The sequence below is a fragment of the Hemitrygon akajei genome, chromosome 4, assembly GCF_048418815.1.
Source record: "Hemitrygon akajei chromosome 4, sHemAka1.3, whole genome shotgun sequence".
Taxonomy (NCBI): Eukaryota; Metazoa; Chordata; class Chondrichthyes; order Myliobatiformes; family Dasyatidae; genus Hemitrygon; species Hemitrygon akajei.
Genome location: NC_133127.1, coordinates 175,428,037 through 175,455,133, shown reverse-complemented (window position 1 = coordinate 175,455,133; position 27,097 = coordinate 175,428,037). Strand labels below are relative to the sequence as shown.

Here is a 27,097-nt window from a genome sequence, read left to right as displayed (position 1 = left end):
TTGTGAGAGATGTCTCCAGGTTTTAAAGGCCATTGGGTGCACACCAGCTCAGCAGAGCAATCCTGATCATTTCAATTCATCCTCTATGTCCCTGTACCCCTTCAATATATTATCTTCAATGCCCAACCATTTCCCTTTTGATTCCTTTGCCATTTATGTTTATGAGGGGTAAATAACATGACATCATTGAAATTTGGGAGGTAACGCAAGCTGTCAGAGTAAACCTAAAAAATGGTAGAGAGAATGAGCAGAGGTCAGCGGAGCTTTGAGGCTACAACACTAACTACTGCACAACTGAACTATCCCAAGGAACACCACAGTGTTCCCAGCTTTTACTTCCAGTTAAAATGGAGCTGGTCAATTTTGTTCCACAGGATTCACATTCTAATATTTAACACTCATGCTGATGTGTTGCCCTAATTTTTAAAAAAAACATGTTAGTAGCAAGGCAAAATGTAGGAATATATTGGAACATAGCTATCAATACACTAGTAATGAAAACCTTTTGACTATCCACCCTGTAACGACTGAAAGATCAGGATTAAGATCAAGCATTATACGAAACACACTTATAATTCACAAATGCAGACCGATGAACTGCCATACATGGATGAGCAATCAAATAAGTATTTTTTTGTTAATGATCTGCCTTCTCTGAAATACTGACCAATCCGCCAAGCATGTTTTCCATTTTGGTAATCTCAGTAATATAATCTTGGACTTTGACCTTCAAATCTTTAACCTCTTGACCAAATTCTTCCAATTTGCGATTTGCTGCCTATAACAAACAAGTCAACAACTCTATTAAATATATCAAACCTACAAGTTATCAGAATTCTTCTTCAATGAATATTCTTTTACATTTAAATGTAACTATGTCTAAAACTTGTACAAATAATTATAATGACATTTACAATTAATAAATCAGTGGACATATGTAATTTGAATTGTGCAGGTTGCATTTATATAAGACCATAAAACATAGGAACAGAATTAGGCCATTTGGCCCATCAAGTCTGCTCCAGTATTCCATCATGGCTGATTTATTATCCCTCTCAACCCCAATATTCTGCCTTCTTCTTTAACCTTTGACACCCTTACTAGTCAAAAACCTATCAACTACCGCTTTAAATATAGTGAAGCCTGATTAATTGGACTGTACATTTTTGCCCAATTAAGCAGCTTGCCCAATTAGCTGAAATTTCATGGAAATAATTAAAAACATTTTAAAAAAAGACAGACTACCATTTAACTGATTAACAAATGATGTATTCAAATGAAATACAGAACAAATTAGAGCACCATTAATGCTACTACAGTACTATAAAACTGTGTATTAGTTCCTAGTAGTTATCATCTGAGGAATCCATCCAGAGAGTATGCAACACATACTTTTGATTGACAGTAAATGAACAAAATCAGTGGAGACACCTAATGCCTTAACATAATGCCGTTGACAATTGCATCCTCCAAATCTTCATTTTCATTATAATATTGAAGATAATTGTTGATACCTTCAAATTCTTCATAGTTCCTAACTTGCTGAAGTAGTAAAATAGTTTCATTTTCATTCTCGGCTCTTTCTGGCATCTCGAAGCCTGATGTTTAAAACCACAGTGAGCAAAACAGTTCTGAATTGTCTTACTGTTCATTTCTTGTCAACTATCAGTGACATTTTGAACATAAGCACACACGACTGGCACTACTTAAACACTGCTCACTCTAAGCACGGTGTAGCGTCTAAGCCACAGAAATGCACACATCTGACACTAGTTAGAAACTGTACAGCAACAGTCTCTTGTTCCAATAGAGTCCCAAATAAATGAAGGGAATCCCAACTATTTTCTCAATTAGTTTTTGTTCTTTAACACTTGTCCAAAATAAATGGCTGCTTCAATGACTTGGCCTCCACAGCTATTTATGGCAGTGAATTCCACAGATTCACCATCTTCAAGCTAAAGAAATTCCTCCTCATCTCTGTTGTAAAGTTCTATTCTGAGGTTGTGCCTTTGGCTCCTAGATCCCCCACGTTAGGGAGCATCCTCTCAACATCCACTCTTTCTGGGCCTTTCAATATCTGGTAAGTTTCAATGAGATCACTTCTCACTCTTCTAAACTCCAGCAAGTACAGGCCAGAGCCATCTAAGGCGTTCTTGTTCATTAACCTTTTCATTCCTGGGAAATTTCCTAATGAACCTCCTCTGGACCTTCTTCAATTACAACAAACCCTTTCTTAGATAAGGGGCCCAAAACTGCTCACAATACTCCAAGTGCGGTCCAACCAATGCTTTATACAGCCTCAGCTTTAATATGGTTTTTGGAGACATTATAGCGGGCAAATAAAAACTCATGTCTAGACTTTTTGCCACCGACTAGGTTTGCAGGACTGAGATGCAGATTTGGGAAGAATAAACTCTCTGTGGTTTCTCGATTTGACCAGGTGGAAAGCCAGTCATCAGCCAGCCAAAACTTTGTAATTTTTGAACACTAAATGTAAGTCAGTAGTAATGCATGCCAATTGCTATGCTCCTGATTACCTGAAGAATACTCTAACCCTCTTCCACCTTGGCTATCATACTGCTAAAATTCCATGCCAATACCATATTGCATTATAACCATATAATCATTTAACAATTACAGCACGGAAACAGGCCATCTCGGCCCTTCTAGTCCGTGCTGAACACTTACTCTCACCTAGTCCCACTGACCCGCACTCATCCCATAACCCTCCATTCCTTTCCTGTCCATATACCTATCCAATTTTACTTTAAATGACAATACCGAACCTGCCTCTACCACTTCTACTGATTATCCATTAATTATCCATTAATATGGAAACATATCCTAAAGTGCTTGGTGGAATTATAGTCAAATAGACAAAGGAGGAACCATTAGGAGGGATGATCAAATATTAGATAAATGGTGCTGCAGCCAAAGAGCGTTTTGTGCAAGGTGCACATTTAGAATTTTTAAAGTAGGAAAAGAATATAGCTGGGAGAGGCCAGTCTAAGCATAGCTTGACAGGAAAATCCTATCAGCGCATAGCAGCTTTAAACAAGTGCAGACATTACAGGAGGGCAAACAAAGATCTCTGAAAATAGGAATGGGATTTGACTTTGGCCAAGGTAACCATTAGAAATTACAAGCTAAAGGTGAACTACAGTAGCCACAGCTCATATAAACAGAAAACAAAAGGTTTGGAAAATTAGAGGAGATATGAAGGACTAAACTTAGTTGGGACATAGTATAAAGCAAGGTAGTCAATAAAACTAATAAACGGTTTACAAATTACAAAATAAGTTTTATCTGAAACTAGTAAAGTTCAAAAAGCACATTCATTTTAATAAATACTTGGACAATTTAAATATTGAGTGACTATATTTCATTAGAGCCATGCTGTGCCAGAACATGGACTTGCGAATTAACTGACAAATAGTATATAGTAGCAACTAATTATTTTAGAACCATCTAATGTTGTATCTTAACACCTATATTAAAAAGATCCTGTGTGATCCCTGCTATAAGATAATTGTGATAAAATTGATATAGAGTTTTAAAATTTTGAGGGCTGCACCATAGTTTTTTTTTAAGCAATCCCTTAAGATCAAGGATTATTTGCTTCCAGTTTGGTTCTCTGGGTTCTCAAGTAACACATGAGGCCAATAATCTTAAGAATGAAGGCTTAACTAACACATGAGGTACATTTGGTTCTCTGACCTGTACTCGTTGGAGTTCAGAAGGACCTATTGAAACTTACCAGATACTGGAATGCCTGGATAGAGTTTCAAAGAATTTTCAATAGATAGATATATAGATCTTCTACGTGATATCACGTACTTTGCCCAAAATGTCTTATTTGAACCTAACTTCCTGACCCAGCTTCTTGATGAAAATAAGACTGCATGCAGTGACTATATTTAATTAGGAGTTTAAGGAGATTTGATATGTCACCAAAGACTCTAGCAAATTTCTACTATTGTAATGTATAGTATATTTTATGTATTGCACTATCTTGGTGCCATAAAACAACAAATTTCACAACCTACAACATGTTAATGTGATAATAAACCTGATTTTGATTCTTAACAGTGTTGTTCGTCTGATAGTGATTAAATGGTGTTCTGCGCCCAACTCATTGGTAGCAAGACAAGTGGAAAATCAAAATCAAATGCTTAGTTGTATCTATAATAACTCAGAACTTCCTAACAAATTCAAGGACCTCCACCCTTACCTACAAATTCCTAAGTGCTTACTTTGCTGTGCCCAGGCAGAGAGAGTAGAACTGAGAATGCATGACTTGAAGTCATTGTATCTCAGCACCAGTAGTGGGAAACAGGAGGTAAACAGGTGTGTATGTTATATATTTGAAATATACAAAATACAATTTATGAAAGGAAAATTATTGATACTAATATCTCAGCTGAACACTGTTAGTAATCTGACTCTACATTGAGGCAATCAAATCAGCACTGTTAAGTGGGTTTCTTTCCAGTATGTAAAATAAGAATCACACTTCTGGACCTAAATGAATAAACTACATTGGAGTTTAACAGCACCTATTTTAAACATTCAGCAATATACCAGCAGAAAACAATGTTGTGAGAACCATAAGGGAAATAAAGCCAAATTGTGCAGATAATTGTTTTACTTCTCCACTGTTACACTGATTTATTTTTGACATTATACACATAAATACCCTCGGACCTTATGTCCAATTAAATTATCCATCTGATAGTTTAATTTCTCCTGAAGGCCTAGATTGAGCATGTTGAAGAAAAATCCCTTGGGAATAGTTTCAATAGCATTAACATGATAAAATTCAAAGAATATACACGTAGGTTGCTGGTCTTTGTTACCTTATTTTAATGTGACTTTGTTATTATGGTTTTAAATTACTCAGCTCACAAAGTGGATCCTAATATCATTTAACCTTTCCTTGCAGTTTGAATTCAAGTTTGCCAAAGGAAACAAATTAGTCACTCAGGAAAAATTCCTTTGACTTATCATGCTAGAGTTCTAATTACTTGTTTAACTTCTGACAAGTATTGACTAAGACAGAAGCATGTGAACGTGGCCAGCTAGTAGTGGCCATCTTACTTTCTTATGTTGCTACAAAAAAAGTCAATGTTGAAACTCTCCAGAACCTTACAAAGGTAGCACTTCATAGAAAGCAGCTCATAGACAATTTGCTCGCACCCAACCACACTGTACACAACATGTAACCAACCATGAAATCTATCAGAACTGGTATCTTCTGCAGAGACTCAAAGCCTTTCTTCCTCAAAGAACCAGGACAAGTCTGATGACAATGACCCCGAGATCCACATGCTCAACAACCACTATAATATTTCTGCCCTCAGAAGACAGAGATTCAGCAGAAAACTCATAACTTAAAGAATAAATGGATGGAAAGAGTGTAAGAGATGCAAGTAATCACTGGCAGATCTAATTTTTTTATTCTTCACCTATAGCTCAAACACAACATTCAAGTCCAAAATAAAAGTGAACTTGCTGAGATCGCAGAAGCAGGTAACTTGCTGGTAAGAACAATTTGAAGATCTCTTCAAGGGTGTTCATTGTGACCCTGCTCTTGATATGAGCACTCTTGATTCTAATACAGCAGCCTTTTTAATTGAGACTTGTGGTTACAAAATGGCCACATGCCAAAAAAAAGAAGTCTCTCAGATTGAATGGTCTCCTTGCTGAAGTTCTAAAATTTGGTAATAAAGAGCTTCATTCATGAACTCACAACTTCTGTCTATATCAGGTAAGTGGAGCAAGTGCCGGGGGTCAAAGAGAGATGCTAGATTGTTACATTTTCAATAAGGGTGACAAGTCCAACGGCAGTAACTATAGAGGCGTCACCCTGTCACGGGGGAAGTCATTGCTAAGGTCCTCCACATCCACTTCCTTCCTGTAGCTGTAGAGCTGCTTCTGAAATTTCAGTATGAATTCCATCTATCTTTCATTAGCGGACGTGATATCTTTACCCCGTGACAATTTCAAATGAACTAGTAGGAAGCAGTACCAACCACTAAATGTGGCCATTCTCGACTTAAATACATTCTTTGACGTCATCAGTGGGCAGGAATTTGGAGAACCTCCTTAAGTTTGTGTATGTGCAGAAATCCATATGATGCTGGTTTCAGGACAGCATAAAAGCCATGAGTCCTCAATAGACCATCTTAGTGAGATCAATGTCAAGCAAGGTTTCATCATTGCTCTGATACTTTTTTCAATCTTCCACACTACACAGCAGCATTTCATTTCCAAGTGGAGCTAACCGACAGAACTATCAGGAAATTATTCAGCTTATGAAGCCTACAGTCTAGAACTAATAGCAAAAATCATATGGAGGCCCACCTCAAGTTGTTGTACACGAAGCATATGAGAGAATGAGACTTGTGCTCAAGATCCACAAGACAAAGATCCTCTACCAAACTGCCCAAGCTGTGCAATGCTATCATCCAACAAGACCACAAAAGCACGGGTAAGTTCTCAGATATCTGGAGACACCTCCTCTCAGCAAAGGCAAGTATGGATGATGACACTCATCATCACCATCAGAATACCGCCAAAAGATTTTGGCCAACTGAGAAGAGGAAGTACAGTCAGCCCTCCTTATCCACGAGGGATTGGTTCCGGGACTCCTTGCGGATACCAAAAACGCGGATGCTCTAGTCCAGGGGTGTCAAACTCATTTTAGGTCACGGGCCGGATTGAGCAAAATGCAGCTTCATACGGGCCGGATCAGTCGGACGCGTGCGAACGCAGCTTTCGTTGCCTCCGTTTTTTCAGCCTGCTCTCATGTGTCTCAGTCTCTGCTATAACTACAAAGTGTTTCACTTTACAAATTCCGTTTCTTATGAAGAAGACTGCCGAATAAACACTAAAAACCCTGAAAACCTGGTACCTGAATAAACTCAGCATTAGCCATATCATACGCCATAGGCGCTTCGATTACTGGGGCCAGCTTTAATAGTAATTAGATATTATCTCGCGGGCCAAAGATAATTCCACCGCGGGCTGGATTTGGCCCGCAGGCCTTGAGTTTGACATATATGCTCTAGTCCCTTATTTAACCTGTGTCAGTGTGGTGGACTTTGGGACAGAGGAACCCCGGACCTTATTTAACCTGTCTCAGAGCGGTGGTCTTTAGGACCCGGCAGAGCTCTGAATCGGCAGTATTTCTGTTCACGAAAATAATCACAATCACGATTGAAAATAAAGTGGAAATAATAAAGCGATCGGAAAGAGGTGAAACGCCATTAGTCATTGGAAAAGCGTTAGGCTACAGTCGGTCAACGATCGGAACAATTTTAAAGGATAAAGTGAGAAAGGCCCTGCCCCAATGAAAGCTACAATTATTACTAAGCAACGCAGTGGTTTAATTATTGAAATATATACGTTTCTTAAGTGTTTTATATGCATAGAAAGGTAAAATATATACTATATACTAAGATAAACGTTTGACTAACTGACACTAAATAATATTGGATGTAGCTGTTCCGACTTACTTAGTAAGAGAACTTATGACTTTTTTCGATCCCGATAACCTACGCACATCCTCCCATATACTTTAAGTCATCTCTACGTTACTTATAATACCTAATACAATGTAAATGCTATGTAAATAGTTGTTATACTGCATTATTTAGGGAATAATGACAAGAAAAAAAGTCTGTACATGCTCGAAGAACGAGTGCTGGAAGAGCACTTCTGGGTTTTCTCGATTCGCGGTTGGTTGAATTCACGCATGCGGAACTTGCGGATAAGGAGGGCCGACTGCATGCAGATCAAACCTTATGACCTGTTGGCCGACATTGATTCCTCTCCTCCTACATGCCTCTGAGACTTGAATCATCCATAGAGTCAGAATCAGTTTGAATTATCACTGACACGTCATGACATTTGTTGTTTTGTGGGAGCAGTACAGTGCAATACATTAAAAACTATAAATTCCAATATATACAATATTGTGCAATGCCAATGGCACACTAGATTTTTTAATCTGGTTTCAGATGGTATAGGTTCCTCAGAGCCCTGATCTCAACATCACTGAGGCTGTCTGGGATTATCTGAAAAGACAGAAGCAAGCGAGACTGCTGAAGTCTGCAAAAGAACTGTGGCAAGTTCTCCAAGATGCTTCGAACAACCTACCAGTTGATTTTCTTATAAAACTGCATGACAGTATACCTGAGAATTGATGCAGTTTTAAAGGTAAAGAATGGTCACACCAAATACTGATTTGATTTAGTTTTATACTGTTTGCTGCTCTTTATAGTAAATGTTTCGATATTTACACTTTTCATTTCATTATTTATGAAAGCATCTTCTTTTTAAAGAATTACTTTACATGTGCCTAAGACTTTTGCACAGTATAACTTAAACTAAAGAAGTACTCCAAAAAGAGAGAGAAAAATAGTGAGATAGTGTACATGGATTCATTGTTCGTTCAATAATCTGATGGCAAAGGGGAAGAAGCTGTTTCTAAAAAGTTGTGTGTGTGTCTTCAGGCTCCTATACCTCCTCCTTGATGGTAGCAATGAGAAGAGGACATGTCTTGGGTAATGGGGTCCTTAATGATGATGTTACCTTTTTTGAGGTATCACATTTTGACGATATCCTCAAAGCTGGGAAGACTGGTGCCCATGATGTAGCTGGCTGAGCTGGCAACTTTCTGCAGCTTTTTCTGATTCTGTGCAGTGGCCCGTCCATACCAGATGGAGATACAACCAGTTAGAATGCTCTCCCTGGTACTCATGTAGAAAGAGCAGTCACCTCAGTGCACTAAACAGATCCAACCAATGTTTTCTCTACAAAATCCTCTTCAAAGAACAGAATGTGGACAATTCCCAGAAACTCTCACTTAAAAATAAGTCACATTCCACAATTATAAAAGCAATTGCCCTGATTTTGGGCACCTGTATCTGATTTTCCATGGGCTTTTTTTCTGAATTTCCTGGTTTGAAATTTGCAGATAAGAAAGTATAAATGCAATGCAGTTCAAACTTTAATCAAATGTTACATCAATAACATGGACTTTCAAGAATTATTTGAATATATTAGCACATTCAACAAATGAACTACTTTTGCAACAGCAAAAACACATTTCCTATTCTTACCTGATTATCACATTTTAGTTTTGACAGCTGTTCATGCAGCTGGTTATTTTCATGAACAGCATTTTCTCTTAATTGGCCCATTTGTGTTAGTTCAGAATTGATGGAATCATATTGCTGCTGTAGATTGGATATCTCATTCTCTTTATTATTGACAGTTTCATTTAATTGACTATGGAAACAGAACACATACAAGTTAACTCAATGGCTAAAACTGTGGTTCAAATTCATATCAAGCAACAAGATTATTAAGAACAGAGTATTATTTGCATGGTTGGGTGTTCTTGAAATATCTTGGTCCACAGTATGTTGGAGACATGTAATTATATCTATAGTATAAGCAAGACTTGAAAAATGTGATTGCCTGGTTAAAGCATCAGAAATTATGACTTTTCACTCATGCCGATCATGACTTCAGTACAAGACTCACTGTATATCTGTAATATTTTACCCCTAAGCTCTTGATTAGAGAACACCAATTTGGAACAGGCAGTTAAGCAAGTATATGAAAGTCTTTATTTGCAACCAATTAAAACAATTTATTGTGTGTGCTAAAGATAAGACATCAATTACCTACTCCAATCTTCAAAAGTCAAATGTTTATTTCCTTTGTACAGGACTATTAGAGATTATTATGTTTGAAAAAAGTATCATCTGAATAAGCCAATATATATGAGAGGCAAGGAAAATCTTAGTAGGTTAGAAGAATGTGCAGTAGTAGGTAAAAAGCAGTTCTTGTGTTCCATATCTTAGCTTCTCACAAAGCTAGGAGAAAGCTTAAAAGAGTAATTTCAACCATCGTATCATTTACACACATTAACTAACATCTCAAAGACAGGTGCTGTACAGTATTTGGATTGTGCTTCCAGTTATATTGCTATGTGTAAAACAAAACATTAGGGAGCTAATGGGATTGGTTGTACAGAATTTGTCTTGAGTTACACAAATTGATCCTCTCACATAAAGTGAGGACAAGAGAAAGCAAACCAGATGAGCCATTTGTGTCATATAAATGATTCCTTGTAAGTTCTTTAATACTTATTATTATGCCTTCAGTTAATTGTGCTTATTCCATGTGGTAGGCATAATAACATCCTAATAACAACCAGCCTGGAAATAAACAAAACGTCAGTTTAATCCAATCTTCGAGAAAAGGATAGAAGGCTTGTCAACATACTATTTACTATCAGATGTCATTATTTTCATAGACATCTTAAAATTCAGCTACCACCAGAACACTCAATTCCAGACTTCATTTTAGCCTTGGCCCAATTATAGAGTTAAATTATAGATTGAGTTCCAGAAATGGTAGGAGAATGACTGCCCAGTTAGCACTGCAGAATCTAATGGAAAGTGACACTAATTGGGAATAGAGAGGATAGGAAGAGAAAGAGATCTCCAGCAGCTTGAACCAAACTTGACATAAAAGACAACAGCTGAAGATGTTGGACATCAATCAACTCAAGGAAATTCTGAGATGCACCCATAACTGTCCCTCTTCCATCAAGATACCCAAATTCCATTCAGCCCTGAATCCTCACCACCATGCCCCCCAAATGATTTATAATGGTTACAAAATGGGACAATGTTAAAATTATTCTGCATATCCTCCAGAAATGTACTCCTCCTCTCCCCTGTAATTTTCTTGTATTCTCCAACTCCCTTCTGACTCTAGCCTCTTGTGCAGTATCCTAAGCAAGGCTATAGGAAGGCTTGGAAACAAGTAATCCTTGTGGAACCTAAACTTAAAATCACTATAAGGCTGTGTGTGAAAATAAATATTACCTAACAACTGCCAATGTGTCTAAGATTCTTCCAGTAGTCTCCAGATGACTATAGAAGCCTAACAGGATGATAACTGACCAGCCTGAATTTGTCCTTCATCATCATCATTCACTTTGGGTATTGTCACCTAAATCATATTAGTTTCCTTTCATCCTTCAAGACCATTTTAAACCTCTTTATTCTGATTGAAATTTTCATTACCCCAAATTCTTGGCCACACAGTCAGCTTGTCTCAGATCCTTCTTACCCACAATCCCACCTAGTATTAGCAGCACATTTGGAACTATGTAATTAGACCATTGACCAATGAATAACTAGTAGTAAAGTCAAAGGAACATAGCGAACAATAAAGTTGCAGATACCATACAGTTGAAGTCAGAAGTTTACATACACTTAGGTTGAAGTAATTAAAACTCATTGTTTAACCACTCCACAGATTTCATATTAGCAAACTATAGTTTTGGCAAGACGTTGAAGACATCTACTTTGTGCATGACATGAGTAATTTTTCCAACAATTCTTTACAGACAGATTATTTCACTTTTAATTGACTATATCACAATTCCAGTGGGTCAGAAGTTTACAAACAAAATCAAAAGAAATCAGTCAAGACATCAGAAAAAAAAATTGTGGACCTGCACAAGTCTGGTTCATCCTTGGGAGCAATTTCCAAACACCTGGAGGTACCACGTTCATCTGTACAAACAATAGTACACAAGTATAAACACCATGGGACCACGCAGCCTTCATACTGCTCAGGAAGGAGAGGCATTCTGTCTCCTGGAGATGAACATACTTCGGCACGAAATGTGCAAATCAATCCCAGAACAACAGCAAAGGACCTTGTGAAGATGCTGGATGAAACAGGTAGACAAGTATCTATATCCACAGTAAAATGAATCCTATTATTGACATAACCTGAAAGGCTGCTCAGCAAGGAAGAAGCCACTGCTCCAAAACTGCCATAAAAAAGCCAGACTACAGTTTGCAAGTGCACATGGGAACAAAGATCTTACTTTTTGGAGAAATGGCCTCTGGTCTGATGAAACAAAAATTGAACTGTTTGGCCATAATGACCATTATTATGCTTGGAGAAAAAAGGGTGAGGATTGCATGCCGAAGAACACCATCCCAACCGTGAGGCATGGGGGTGGCAGCATCATGTTGTGGGGCTGCTTTGCTGCAGGAGGGACTGGTGCATGAGGAAGGAAAATTATGTGGATATATTGAAGCAACATCTCAAGACATCAGCCAGGAAGTTAAAGCTCAGTCACAAATGGGTCTTCCAATTGGACAATGACCCCAAGCGTATCTCCAAAGTTGTGGCAAAATTGCTGAAGGACAATAAAGTCAAGGTATTGGAGTGGCCATCACAAAGTCCTGACCTCAATCTGATAGAAAATTTGTGGCAGAACTGAAAAAGCGTGTGCGAACAAGGAGGCCTACAAACCTGACTCAGTTACACCAGTTCTGTCTGGTGGAATGGAACAAAATTCCAGCAACTTATTGTGAGAAGCTTGTGGAAGGCTACCCAAAACATTTGACCCAAGTTAAACAATTTAAAGGCAATGCTACCAAATACTAACAAAGTGTATGTAACCTTTTAACCCACTGGGAATGTGATGAAAGAAACAAAAGCTGAAATAAATCATTCTCTCTACTATTATTCTGACATTTCACTTTCTTAAAAAAAACAGTAGTGATTCTAACTGACCTAAGACAGGGAGTGTTTTCTAGGATTAAATGTCAGGAATTGTGAAAAACTGAGTTTAAATGTATTTGGCTAAAGGTGTATGTAAACTTCTGACTTCAACTGTATATATTTTCAAAAGCAGCATTTTGTGAAAACATCTACTGAGTACTTACTCAACAACTGATTCCAGTTCACTTATGTTCATTTGGTAGTCTGATATGTTCTTTTTCTTTGGAAACAAGTAATAGTCAATTAAATACATATTTGGTTTAATATATGGGCATTAAATAGCATGACATTTTGCAAATGTTGTTCTACACATCTACTCTAATTCAATTAAACAAATAGTGTAAATGCTGGTATAAACAGACGACTCTGCCTGCTGTCTAATGAAGTGACACACAGATCTGTGTGGCTGCAATTAATTCTTCCTTTTCCCCAGTTTAAACTTTGAATTTTTAACTTTTACTTGTCGGATCTTAGAGGGGAATAGTTGTTGCTATGTCACAATCTTTAAGAAGTGGAAAGCAGCTTCCTGAATCCAGCAATGGAAAGGGGAAAAAGTCAGAGGAAACACCAGCTTGGGCAGAATGTCTAGGAAATTCGCTGATGGGTCTCGATAAGAAGATAGACAACAACACGGTAAAACTTGATGCTACCTCTTCTGAGATGAAGTCGTCACGAGAGAGTTTTCAATTTGTACAGGAAAACATTATTAGTTCAGAATTAATAGGCGAAGCAGCAAATCGTGGAAATTTCAGCTCGTTTGGAAAAGTCGCAACGTAAGATTATCGATTTGGAAGCAAGATCTTGTCAGAATAATATTCAAATTGTTGGATTGAAGGAAGGATCTGAGACTGGAGATTTATGAGACTATTTCGCGAACTTGTTGCAATCTCTGTTTCCGGATATTTTACTTCAACCTCCTGACATCGAAACAGCACGTAGAATTTTCACTTTGAAATCTCGGAACTCAAATAAACCGAGGTCAGTTTTGGTTTCCTTTCTTCATTTTAAAGTTAAAGACCAAATCATAAAATATGCAAGGAAACAAAGGGTTTTTAAATTTAAAGGTTCCGAGGTTCGTTTTTATGAAGATTATCCACGGGAAGTTATGGACCTGCGGTCTAAATTCGTTCCAACCATGAAGATAGTCTATGATATGGGATTATTCCCATCACTTCAATATCCAGCCCAATTAAATTTATTTCCCAAAGATTCGACTCCACGTGTTTTTCTGGACCCCAAAGAGGCAGTGGACTATGTTAACTCTATTCTGGTCGTAGCTGAAGTTTGAATGGTTTTAGGTCTGCTGAGTAATTGTTCTTTTGGAAAGAAGATAAGCTCAATATTTCTGATTTGCTTAAGATGTCCTTTGATCGATCGACCATTTAAAGATGATGTGAACTTTCCGATGTGAATGATGAATGACTTTCCTGAAATCTGCTTGATCTACTGAGCGAATTAAGACAATGGACAGATTGTTTGATTATTTGTTTTTATCCTTCTTTCTTTCATTAATTAAGTGATAGTTTCCATAGTTCATAAGGTCTTTTTCTTTTATATATATTAGTTGGGAGTGCTTAGTCGATAAATAATTAGTTTTTTTTTTAAAGTTTTTCATTGGGTGTGTCAGTTAGATATAAAATGGTGCTGATTTTTCTTCATTAGAGATTACATAGGTATTTTTCTCCTTTGTTTAATTTTATTGTTTTGGCGTCCTTGGAGATTGTTTTTGCATTCCCCAGCTGCTTTTAAGGATTAAGTATAAATATTTCTTTCTCTGAACTTTTATGTTGGATATGGGGAGCTAGATGTTGTAGAGAAAAACTGAATGGTGCTGGCCTTTCAGCCCATGTTGTTTACCTTTCAATCTGCTTTATGATTAATCAAATGCTTTTGTCCTGTAGAGAATTCTGTCTTTTACTATGAGCCTATTTAGGAGTTTCTTGAATGCCTTTGTTGTGACCGTCTCTATGACTACCCATGGCAGATCTTACCATGTACCCACTGGTCTATGAAAAAAAACATCTCTGAGATCCCTATCTTTCTTCTGATCACCGTAAAATTGTGCCCTCTTGTATTAACCATTTCAGTTGGGAATCTGTTCCATGTTTTAATGATTACCCAGCCTTACCATGTCTACTGTTTAGGTGCAATAATACTCTGTAAAGTAATGGAAGGCATTAAAGCAAATTGATATTTAAATTGCATATATATCAGTTAGAAGTAAGGCCTGTAAGTGGGCAGAAGAACCAGTTAACATGACTTGATATGGTGGTGTGTTGCTTTGTAGGGTTTGGCTTTTTATATTTAGCAAAATATTTTTTTTCCTTTGCAGGGTTTTTCAATTTTAGGGCCATATGTTGTCCTTTTTTTTGTAACTGGAGGGAGGAATTAAGGAAAGCTTTCTAAAACCACTATTATAAAATGGGCAAATTGCAGAGTCTTTTTTTTATTCTATAAGGAGGCATTTCAGCTTTTATTTGCCGAATTTTGGGCTTTTTGGGGTGGTGGGAGGATTGGGGTTAGTTTTGATTTATAGGATTAATTTTAAGATTAATTTTAGTTTTCTTTTTTGTATTTTTTCCCATTACAGAGTTCCGGAATATGCATATTTTGTATATTGTAAGATTAATTTCTCTTTTTTGTATTTTTTCCCATTACGGAGTTCCGGAATATGCATACTTTGTATATGGTTATATTTATCAGCACCAGTTTTGATTAGCCTACGCTGGTATACGTGTATCTATGTGTTAAATAAAATAATTTTTTTACGGCAATTAAACAGATAAATGCTATAAGTTGGAATGTACAGGGTTGGAATCATCCTATTAAGCGAAAGAAGACTTTTTAAATTATTAATCGATTCCAACCCGATATAATTTTTGTTCAAGAAATGCATATCAAAACGGGTGATCAAAATAAATTTTTTTAAATGTGGAAGGGCCTTCAATTTCACACTACCAGTCAAAACAAAACAAAGGGAGTATCTATTTTTATTAAATCTAATATTGTGGTGACCCACTTTCTGCACAGGCGAACCGGCTCACAAATAGCCAGCGCGCGGGGGGAGACTTTGGTAATGCACCTCTGATGTCATTTCCGCCCGGAGAGGGCAGGCACTAGGGATTAAATGCCAGCGCCACGAAATTTGAATAAACTAGTCTCGAAACAACTTACCGACTGCGTGTCATTATTTCAGCGCTGTGTGTAGCACATCGCTACAATATTTTATTTATCCAAGAAGACATTGTGTCAGATATTAACGGTAGATTTTTAATTGTTAAAGGAACAATTTGTAATAGAAAAATTGTTCTGGTTAACCTATATGGACCTAATGTAGATGATCTTTTTTTTAAAAAAGTATTTGCTTTATTGCCGGATTTAAATGAATATATGTTGTTAATGGATGGTGATTTCAACTGTTGTTTAAATCCTTTGATTGACAAGAGTTCAACCAATCAGCGGCTTCTGAGTTGTTCTGCATCACTTATTAACTCTTTTTTCATTGATTTTGGCCTGGTTGAGATTTGGAGACATTTACATCCTAATGATAGAGATTATTATTTTTTTCACATGTTCACAAAAAATATTTGAGAATCGATTACTTTATAGTTGATTCACAATTTTTGTCCAAAATCCAGAAATGTGAATATGATGCTATAGCTCTCTTGGATCATGCGCCTTTAAGTTTAGCTTTTGAATTGAATGATGTCGCTATTGCAAATTTGCCTTAGCATTTTCCAGAAAATTTATTACAAAGTTCGGACTTTATCAAATTTATTGAGACTCAGATAAAAGATTTTTTTCTTTTTAATAATATGGGAGATGTGTCGAAATAGATTATATGGAATACATTTAAAGTATATTTGCACGGTCAGATAATCTCCTATTCAGCTAAGCTTAAGAAACAGACAAAAACAGAGTTAGATAAGATTTCCAAACAAATTAACGACTTGGATAATATTTATGCAATCTCTCCTAACATTGATTTATTCAAAGAGTTGAACTCCAATCACGATATAATTTATTATTAACTTATCCTATTGAAAGAAATTTGCTTAAATTGAAAAGTCAATTTTATGTGTTTGGAGATATAAATAATAAGCTATTAGCATCTCAATTAAAAGCAGCTAGTGCTAAAAGACAGATTTTAAAAATTCGTAAGGGAGATGGTAGTTTAGCATGTCATTATGAAGATATTAATAAAAATTTTCAAGATTTTTATATTGAACTTTATAAATGTTTCCATTTCATTCTTCTAAAATGAATGCCTTTTCACAAAAGATCGATTTTCCTCGATTTTCTGTTGAAGATCAACAAACTCTTGATGCTCCTATTACTGAAAGCGAAATTCAGAAAGCTATTTTTTCAATGCAATCTGGTAAAGCTCCTGGACTGGATGGTTATTCTGTAGGATTTTATAAAAAATTTGAAAAATTGCTCTCTTCATATATGTTAGAAACACTTAAAGATTCATTTTTGATAGGAGAGTTACCTCCCACATTTTATGAAGCTTCTACTGAATGTGCTTCATATAGACCTATTTCTTTATTAAATGTGGATGCTAAAATTCTCTCAAATATAATGGCTAATCGGCTGGAGAATTTCTAGCTAAAACTATCTCTCAAGACCAAACAGGTTTTGTAAAGGGCCATTATTCTTTCTCTAATGTTCAGAGACTGTTAAATGTTATATATTCATCCTTTTCTAAGACTCCCCAATGTGTTGTCTGTCTTGATGCTGAAAAGGCATTTGACAGAGTTGAATGGAAATACTTACTTAGTGTTTTAGAGAAATTCGGCTTTGGTATTAATTTTAATAAATGGATTAGAATGATATATAAAAGCCCTATTGCTACTGTTATTACTAACAATTGCAGATCTCCTTTTTTTCAGCTTTCGCAGGGTACAAGACAAGGATGTCTGTTAAGGCCTTTGTTATTTAATTTGGTGCTGGAACCCTTGACTATTGCACTTAGTGAAGCTAAAGATATTCATGGAATTTTCATAAATGGGACTGTTCATATGATCTCTCTTTATGCTAATGATCTCTTAGTTTATATTTCAAATCCTGAAGAATCCATTCCTAGTTAATTGAAATTATTAAACGATTTTGGAAAGTTTTCGGGATATAAACTAAACCTTGATAAAAGTGAATTATTTCCCCTAAATGATTCTGCTTCTATATATGATGACATTCCTTTTAGAGTTGCGGACTCATTTAAATATTTAGGTATTATTATCACTAAAAATCATAAAGACCTTTATGAAGCTAATTTACTTCCTGTAGTGGATTTTATGAAGCAACTATTTTGTAGATGGAATCCACTTACACTTTTGTTAGTTGGCCAAATTCATGCAGTTAAAATGATGATTTTACCAAAATTTTTATATATATTTCAAAATATCCTTTTTTTTAACTAAGATGTTTTTCAATCGGGTTGACTCTATTATTTCATCTTTTGTTTTGAATAATAAAAGACCAAGAATTGGTAAATATCATTTACAAAAATTAAAAAAGGATGGAAGTCTTGCTTTGCCTAATTTAAGAATGTATTATTGGGCTGTTAATATACGTTATATGTGTTTTTGGTTATATTGGGATGATAGAGATGAATGACCACCTTCGGCTGATTTGGAATTGAATGCTGTGAAATATTCACTTAACCTCATTATTAGGAGCTTCTTTACCTGTACAACTGGCCAAAATTACTCATTTAAATTCATATCCTGTGATTAAGCAGTCATTACAAATTTGGTTCCAGTTTTAAAACTTTTTAAATCTTAAAATATTTAAACTTTTTAGTTTAATTTATTGAAATTATTTATTTAAACCTTCATTAAGTGATCCTACTTATCTTTTTTGGAGGATTGAAGGGGTTTATTCCTTCATGGATCTGTTCCAGGATGGCCGATTGATGTCTTTTGAGAAATTAGTAATTAAATACTCTCTCTCATATTCATATTTCCTGCAATATCTTCAGGTCAGACACTTTTTACAAAAATACTTAAATTTTCCATATATACAAGATTCTGACCTGTTAGATATTTTAAAAATGAATCCTTTAGTGAAGGGTTTTATTGGGAAAATTTATAATTTATTGTTACAACAGCACAATTACCCTTCACTTAAGATTAAGCAAAATTGGGAGAGAGAGCTTAACATGACCCTGATAACAGAAGATTGGTTGCAGATTTTGAAGTTGGTTAACTCTTCTTTGATCTGTGCCAATCACTCTTTAATTCAATTTAAAATTGTACATTGTTACCATTGAACAAAGGAGAGACTGTCTAAAATGTTTTCTAATGTTGATAGTCAGTGTGACAGATGTAAAACCGAGACAGCCAAATTGACACGTATGTTTTGGTCGTGTTCTGTACTGAAACATTTTTGGAAGTTTATTTTCTCTACAATTTCTAAAGTTTTAAAAATTAATTTACAACCTAATAAATTGAGAGTTTTATTTGGTATAGTCCCTCAATATATTCATGGTATTCCACCAACAGACCAAGGAGATGGTGGTGGACTTTAGGAGATCTAGGCCTCATATGGAGCCAGTGATCATTAATGGAGAATGTGTGGAGCAGGTTAAGACCTACAAGTATCTGGGAGTACAGTTAGACGAGAAGCTAGACTGGACTGCCAACACAGATGCCTTGTGCAGGAAGGCACAGAGTCGACTGTACTTCCTAAGAAGGTTGGCGTCATTCAATGTCTGTAGTGAGATGCTGAAGATGTTCTATAGGTCAGTTGTGGAGAGCGCCCTCTTCTTTGTGGTGGCGTGTTGGGGAGGCAGCATTAAGAAGAGGGACGCCTCACGTCTTAATAAGCTGGTAAGGAAGGCGGGCTCTGTCGTGGGCAAAGTACTGGAGAGTTTAACATCGGTAGCTGAGCAAAGGGTGCCAGAGACAGAGAAGCAGTTTCAGCGACAGGTTACTATCGATGCAATGCTCCTCAGACAGGATGAAGAGGTCAATACTCCCCAATGCCATTAGGCTTTACAATTCTACCGCCAGGACTTAAGAACTTTTTAAAAGCTATTATTAATGCTTTTTGAGATAGTGATTTAGATGCATATCATATTCTTTACTGAGTTAAGTATTGTATGTAATTAGTTTTGCTACAACAAGTGTATGGGACATTGGAAAAAAGTTGAATTTCTCCATGGGGATGAATAAAGTATCTATCTATCTATCTATCTATCTATGTAATTGCATTCGTTACATTATTAGCCAGAAGGGCTATTTTGTTGAAATGGAAAGATGCTTCTGCTCCTACTTTGATACAATGGTTCTCTCAGGTGATGTTATGTCTTAGTTTGGAGAAAATCAGAAGTCAAACTTTCGATCCTTGATTTGATTTTGAGAAAAGGTGGGGTTCATTCGCCCGCTACTATCATTTGATTTGAGTTAATTAATATGGTTTCCTTCCAATTTTTTAAAGTGGACTTGAGTTGGCGGATTGGTTTCTTTTCCTGTGGAAGCTTGTATGATGTATATCTCCGGAGTTGTGCTCCCAATGGGGGTTTTTTTGTTTGTTTGTTTTCAGTTAGTAGGGTTTTTTTTTCTTTTTCTTCAAAAAAATATTCTTAACACTCATTATTATTGATACATTGCTTAGCTTTGTTAATCAGTTATTTGCTAATTTAGTTCTTTACTGTATATAATGACATATTGACTATGTATTTTTGTTAATCTTCAATAATACTTAATAAAAAGATTTTTAAAATGAAAATGGTATAAACAGCAACTCTGAAAAAAACAGCATTTAATTCAACAGAAACAAGAGAGGCAGATCTTGAGGAACACACACAAAATGCTGGTGGAGCTCATCAGGTAAGTGAGGATATCAGTCCTGATGAAGGATTTCTGCCTGAAGCATCAACTGTTTATTTTCCTCCATTGATGTTGTCCTTGCCTGACCTGCTGAGTTTCCTCAGCATTTTCTATGTGTTGCTCAGCATTTAACTCCTTGTTTTGAGTTTTCCAAAGTTCTTCCATCAAGCCTTCAGGTCACATTTGCACAATATCATTTTAGTCTTTTTTTTGTCAGGAATTGAAAACTCTCTCAGGAGAAACAACTTCCACCACAAATCAGTTTCATCTACTAGTAAACTCACTTGGAAACCTCTGGTGATTGCAAACTATCTTGGCAGCAAAACTCAATGAGCAAACAAAACAGAATGACAGTTACCCACCTTCAAAGAGTTTCCCCATTCATTCATGATGAAAGAGATTATGCTGCAAATGCTTTAGATTTAACTTCATAATGGCAGAACAAACTATAAAATTAGATCCACTTTCAGATTCTGCATGACCTTAAAAAGATTGCAGTCTTTGGGAAATATCAAAAGGTGTAGCCAGATCATCATAGATGAATAATTTAGTAACTCTTTTAAAATCACTTACTTTTTGGTGAAGATTCTCTTCCAGAGAAGCAATTGTTTCAGTCTTTTCATCAGTAAGCTCTTGTAAACTTTTCTTTTGTTTATCAAGTTCACAGACTTTGGTATGGACTGAGCTAAGCTCTTCTTGAAGTGAAGCAACATGCCTACTCAAATCATCTATTGGGATGAGATTTTAAACCTTACTGAGTATGCTATAGATTCATTAAATAATTGAGATGATTATCAAATATATCTTTAGACAATGTTGCAATTGTTCAGGAAACATATCTTTTGTTGAGAGTACATATGATGAACCCTTTCACAATCTTTCTGTCCATCTTCATATTTTAAATATTTACATCTGAGAATAACAATATTACTAGAAAATCATTTTGATATGGCAACGTACCAATCAAAGCAAGGTACAGAAGAATGTAAGGAACAGAAGCTAGAAGTAGGTCATCTGGCCTTTAGAGCTCATTTGTTCCCCCATTCAACAAGATCGAGACTCATTTTATTCAGTGGCGTTTTCCAGATTTATCTCCATTACCCTTGATTCCCTTAATTCCCAGAAATCTACTGATCTGTGTTTGGACTGCAGAGTACTCCAGATAGCGAATTTTGAAGATTCAATGCCCTCATAGTTAAGGAATTGCTCCTCATGTTGGTCCGAAACACTTACACCTACTCTGAAACTGTTTCTCCTGGATTCCTTAAATAGGGGAATCATCTTTCCTGCATCCAGCCAGTGAAGCCCTGGAAATAGCTTAGTAAATCTTTACTACGTTGCCTCTGTGAGAAGTACATTTTTTTGAGGTAAGATGACCAAAACTGTACACAATATTCCAAGTATGGTCTCACCAAGATTACATGTAACTGCCACATCAAGCAGCCACATCTAGATCACATTGATAACACTATCCACTCTCTCATCACTTAACAAATACTCTGGTTTTCTCTTGTGTGGGTACCTCACATTTTAGCATATTGACTTCCATCGGAATAATTCTTGCCCAGCTGCTCTTCCTCCTCCCTTCTCACAATCTACAGCTATCTTAAAAATATAACCTTTAGTCCCCTCAGGCTCAAAGAATTCCAGTAGATCATTCAAACATGAGTTTCCTTCCATAGCTTTATGTTGACTTTGTTCAAGCTTGTTTGTGTTTTCCAAGCTGTTGCATCTTTCATTATTCAAATCATATCAGACTAACAAGTCAATGATTTCCTGTTTTCTCTCTCCATTTTTTATTGAAATAATGGAATCACATACGTTATCAATTCCCAAGAACAATTACACAACATATTGGAATATTAACCACAAGAGCATCCACCATCTCCATCCATCACAAAACTCTGGCATTAAATTATTTTTGACTAATAATTTTTTCAGGTCCTTATTCTCTTGAGACCCTTGATTCTTTAATACATCTTCTGTGACAACAGGTGCAAGTCATTACTTAATTGCTCTGCAATTTCCTTATTCCCTATCTCTGTCTGTAAGGGTCTCCTACTTGCCTTCACCAGTCTTTTTCTGCTTATGTACCTATAAAAGCTCTTAGAATTTTTCTTTTATTTTTGCCTATCTACTCTCTGTTCCATTGTGACCTTCTTTAACAATATGTTGATCCTATTTTACTGAATTCTAAAATACTCTCAGTCTTTATGACTACTACCATTTCTAGCAACATTTCAAGCTTCATCCTTGGATATAATGCTATCTTTCTGTCACTTAAGGATACATCTTTTTCTATTATTATTTATTACATTGTACTACTGCCACAATAAAGTTCATGACATATGCCACTGATATTAAACCAGATTCTGATTCTGAACTTTTTTTCCTACTGGGCTTTTGTGCTTTAATGGAGTTTAATTTTTTACGATTTGCATTATTTCTTTAAATGTTACACATTCTCTACCACTGCCTTCTCATTCCTTGTATTCTCCCAGTCACTACCAACTCTCCTCTTATACTTTCAATGACTTTCTGTCTTTGGTATTTTGAGCGTAATCCAAATTTTACATCATGATCTATGAAACCAAGGTTACTTGCACTGATTTTTCTTATTAATAGCATCACACCATTCCCTTTTCCTTCTTGCCTGTCCTTCATAAATACCAAACCATATTGGATATTTAATTCCCAGCTTCTGTTGCCCTGCAGCCATAGAACCATAGAACACTACAGCACAGTACAGGGTCTTCAGCCCTCCATGTTGTGCCCACCCATATAATCCTTAAAAAAAAGTACTAAACCCACACTACCCCATAACCCTCTATTTTTCTTTCATCTATGTGCCTGTCCAAGACGCTCTTAAATACCCCTAATGATTTAGCCTTCACCACCATCCCTGACAAGTCATTCCAGGCACTCACAACCCTCTGTGTAAAAAAAAACTTACCCCTAAACTTCCCTCCCTTAATTTTGTACATATGCCCTCTGGTGTTTGCTACTGGTGCTCTGGGAAACAGGTACTGACTATCCACCCTATCTATGCCTCTCATAATCTTGTAGACCTCTATCAAGTCCCCTCTCATTCTTCTACGCTCCAAAGAGAAAAGTCCCAGCTCTGCTAACCTTGCTTAATATGAGTTGTTCTCCAAACCAGGCAACATCCTGGTAAATTTCCTCTGCACCCTCTCCATAGCTTTCACATCCTTCCTATAATGAGGTGACCAGAACTGAACACAATACTCTAAGTGCGGTCTCATCAGAGATTTGTAGAGTTGCAACATGACCTCTCTACTCTTGAACTCAATCCCCCTATTAATGAAGCCTAGCATTCCATAGGCCTTCTTAACTACCCTATCAACCTGCACAGTGATCTTGAGGGATGTATGGATTTAAACCCCAAGGTCCCTCTGTTCATCCACACTCTTAAGTAACTGACCATTAATCCTGTACTCAGTCTTCTGGTTTGTCCTTCCAAAATGCATCACCTCACACTTATCCAGATTGAACTCCATCTGCCATTTTTCAGCCCAACTCTGCAGCCTGTCTATATCCTCTTGTAACCTTTGACAACCTGCAGCTCCATCCACAACTCCTCCAATCTTCGTGTCATCCGCAAACTTACTGACCCATCTTTCCACCTCTACATCCAGGTCATTTATAAAAATCACAAATAGCAGGGGTCCCAGGATAGATCCCTGCAGCACTCCACTAGTCACCGACCTCCAGGCAGAATACTTTCCTTCCACAACTACCCTCTGCTTTCTTCCTTTAAGCCAATTTTTTATCTAATCAGCCAAGGTTTCACTTATCCCATGTCTCATGACTTTCTGGATGAGTCTCTCGTGGGGGACCTTGTCAAATGCCTTGCTAAAGTCCATGTAGACTCCATCCACTGCCCTACCCTCATCAATTTCTTTTGTTACCTCTTCAAAAAACTCAATCAGGCTCGTGAGGCACGATCTTCCCTTCACAAAGCCATGTTGACTATCCATGAGTAGACTGCACTTCTCCAAATGCTCGTAGATCCTATCCTTAAGAATCCTTTCCAGTAGTTTGCAGACCACCGACGTAAGACTCACCGATCTATAGTTCCCAGGTTTCTTCCTATTACCTTTTTTAAACAAGAGAACTACATTTGCCATTCTCCAGTCCTCCGGCACTTCCCCTGTAGCCAAAGAGGATTCAAAGATCATAGCTAATGCTCTAGCGATCTCTTCTCTTAATTCCCACAACAACCTGGGGTGTATCATATCTGGCCCTGGGGATTTATCAATCTTGATGTTTTTAAGAAGATCCAGCACTGCTTCTTCTTTAATCTCCACATTGTCCAGCACACAGGCCTGCTCTATTTTGACCTCATCCTGATCAAGATCCTTTTCACATGAATACTGAAGCAAAATATTCATTTAGGACCTCCCCAACCTACTCTGCCTCCAGGCACATGTTGCCCTCTTTACCCTTTAGCGGTCCAACCTTCATTCTCGTCATCCTCCTGTTCTTCACATACGCATAGAACGCCTTGGGGTTCTCCTTAATCCTACATGCCAAGGCCTCATGCCCCCTTCGAGCTCTCCCAAGTCCTTTCTTTAGCTCCTTCCTGGCTACCCTATATTTCTCATGAGCCCCTCCTACTTCCTGCTTCTTATATCTAACATAAGCTTCCTTTTTCCTCTTGACGAGTTGCCTCACGTGTTTCATCAGCCACGGTTCCCTTTTCCTACCATTTTTTCCTTGTCTCAGTGGGACAAACCTATCCTGATCCCAGCTCAAGTGGTCCCTAAACTTCTCCCACATTACTTCTGTGCTTTCCTCTTTGAACATCTGTTTCCAATTTACTGTTGATAGTTCCTGCCTCATCCCTTCAAAGTTAGCCCTTCCCCAGTTAAGCACTTTACCATTTTGTCTGATTTTATCTCTTTCCATAGCTATGTTGAAGCTAAGGGAGTTGTGGTCGCTGTCACCAAAATGCTCCCCCACCAAGCAGTCTGTCACCTGACCATGTTCATTACTCAGAACTAGATCCAGTATAGCCTCTCCTCTCGTCCAGTCCACATAATGAGTCAGGAATCCTTCTTAAACACACCTGACAAATTCAGCCCCATCTATCCCCCTTGCACTCAGGAGGTGCCAGTCAATATGAGGGAAGTTGAAATCACCCATAACTACAACCCTGTATTTCCTGCACCATTCTAAAATCTACCTGCTTATCTGCTCCTTGGTGTCCTGAGGGGTATTTGGGGGCCTATAGACCACTCCCAGCACAGTGATTGATCCCTTCCTATTTCTGACTTCCACCCAGACCGACTCAGTGGATACTCCCTCTGCAGCGTCCTCCCTTTCTATAGCCGCGATACTATCCCTGACCAGCAATGCCACTGCCCCCCCTTTTCTACCTCCCATCCTATTCTTTTTAAAGCACCTGAACCCTGGGACCTGCATCATCCAATCCTGTCCTTCCTCCAACCAAGTTTCAGTAACGGCCACAATATCGTAGTTCCACATACTAATCCATACTCTTTAAGTTCATCCTCCTTGTTCCTAATACTCCTAGCATTGAAATAGACACATTTCAACCCCTTAACTGGCTACAATTATGTTTTGTCCCCTGCCTGTCCTTCCTCATCAACTCAGAACTCTTAGCATCCTGCCCTTGTCCTTCTACTTTAATCCCTGCACTCACATTCTGATTCCCACCCCCCCTGCCAAACTAGTTTAAACCCTGCTCAACAGCTCTATCAAACCTGCCCGCCATGATATTGGTCCCCCTGGGATTCAAGTGCAACCCATCCTTATTGTACAGGTCACACCCGCCCCAAAAGAGGTCCCAATGATCCAGAAATCTGAATCCCTGCCCCCTGCTCCATTCCCTCAGCCATGCATTTATCCTCCACCTCATTCTATTCCTATTCTCACTGTCGCATGGCACAGGCAGTAATCCCGAGATTACTACCTTTGAGATCCTGCTTTTTAACTTTCTTCCTAACTTCCTGTAGTCTTCTTTCAGGACTCTTCCCTTTTCCTACCTATGTCATTGGTACCAATATGTACCAGACATGTCTCCATAATGCCAAATTAAATCTGGCCCATTGCATATGTTAAAAGAAAATATATTCAGGATATTTTTCTTTGTGTGATGTTCTATTAATATCAAGCAGAATTAATATCAAAAAATCAGATATTTTCCAAGAACATGACTATATTTAATACTTACACAATATATATTTATGTACATATTCAACATAGAACCATAGAATATTACAGCAGAGAAACAGGCCTTTTGGCCCTTCTTGGCTGTGCTGAACCATTTTTCTGCCTAGTCCCACATCTTTCTTAAATTCTTTCTAAGGTTTGAATAGGAACAGGAGCTTCAGCCCGTCATGCTCAAAGAGACCATTATGCTAATCTAAACTAATCCCATTTACAAAACAGGTTGTTTTTTAATCCTCTGTTTGTTATTGTTGATAAAAGCAAAAAGTTTAAATGCGATAGTGGTGAATATAATTAATAAAGAAAAAGCAGATGACTCATTGATTTTGACCAGTGAATAGTTGACTCATTAAGAATGCAAATGTCTGATTTCCAGTCTGAAATTAGCAGGTGGTGGCAAGATAAGAATGTACTATCCTCCAATTTAGGCAGAAATGCAGGTA

At 37.2% G+C, this 27,097-nt stretch overlaps 1 protein-coding gene across 6 annotated transcripts in view; it reads right to left on the bottom strand.

Annotated features, from left to right (window-relative positions):
* The window catches only part of tsga10 (testis specific, 10), a 165,958-nt gene that overhangs the window by 26,812 nt on the left and 112,049 nt on the right, over positions 1-27,097 (bottom strand). For all 6 annotated transcript variants that reach the window (XM_073044038.1, XM_073044039.1, XM_073044040.1 and 3 more), the window contains 4 exons: positions 21,015-21,169; positions 12,774-12,829; positions 9,126-9,294; positions 668-778 (listed from right to left, as the gene is read on the bottom strand). In XM_073044038.1, coding sequence (XP_072900139.1) covers positions 668-778; positions 9,126-9,294; positions 12,774-12,829; positions 21,015-21,169 — 491 coding nt within the window. The remainder of the gene's footprint in view (positions 1-667; positions 779-9,125; positions 9,295-12,773; positions 12,830-21,014; positions 21,170-27,097) is intronic.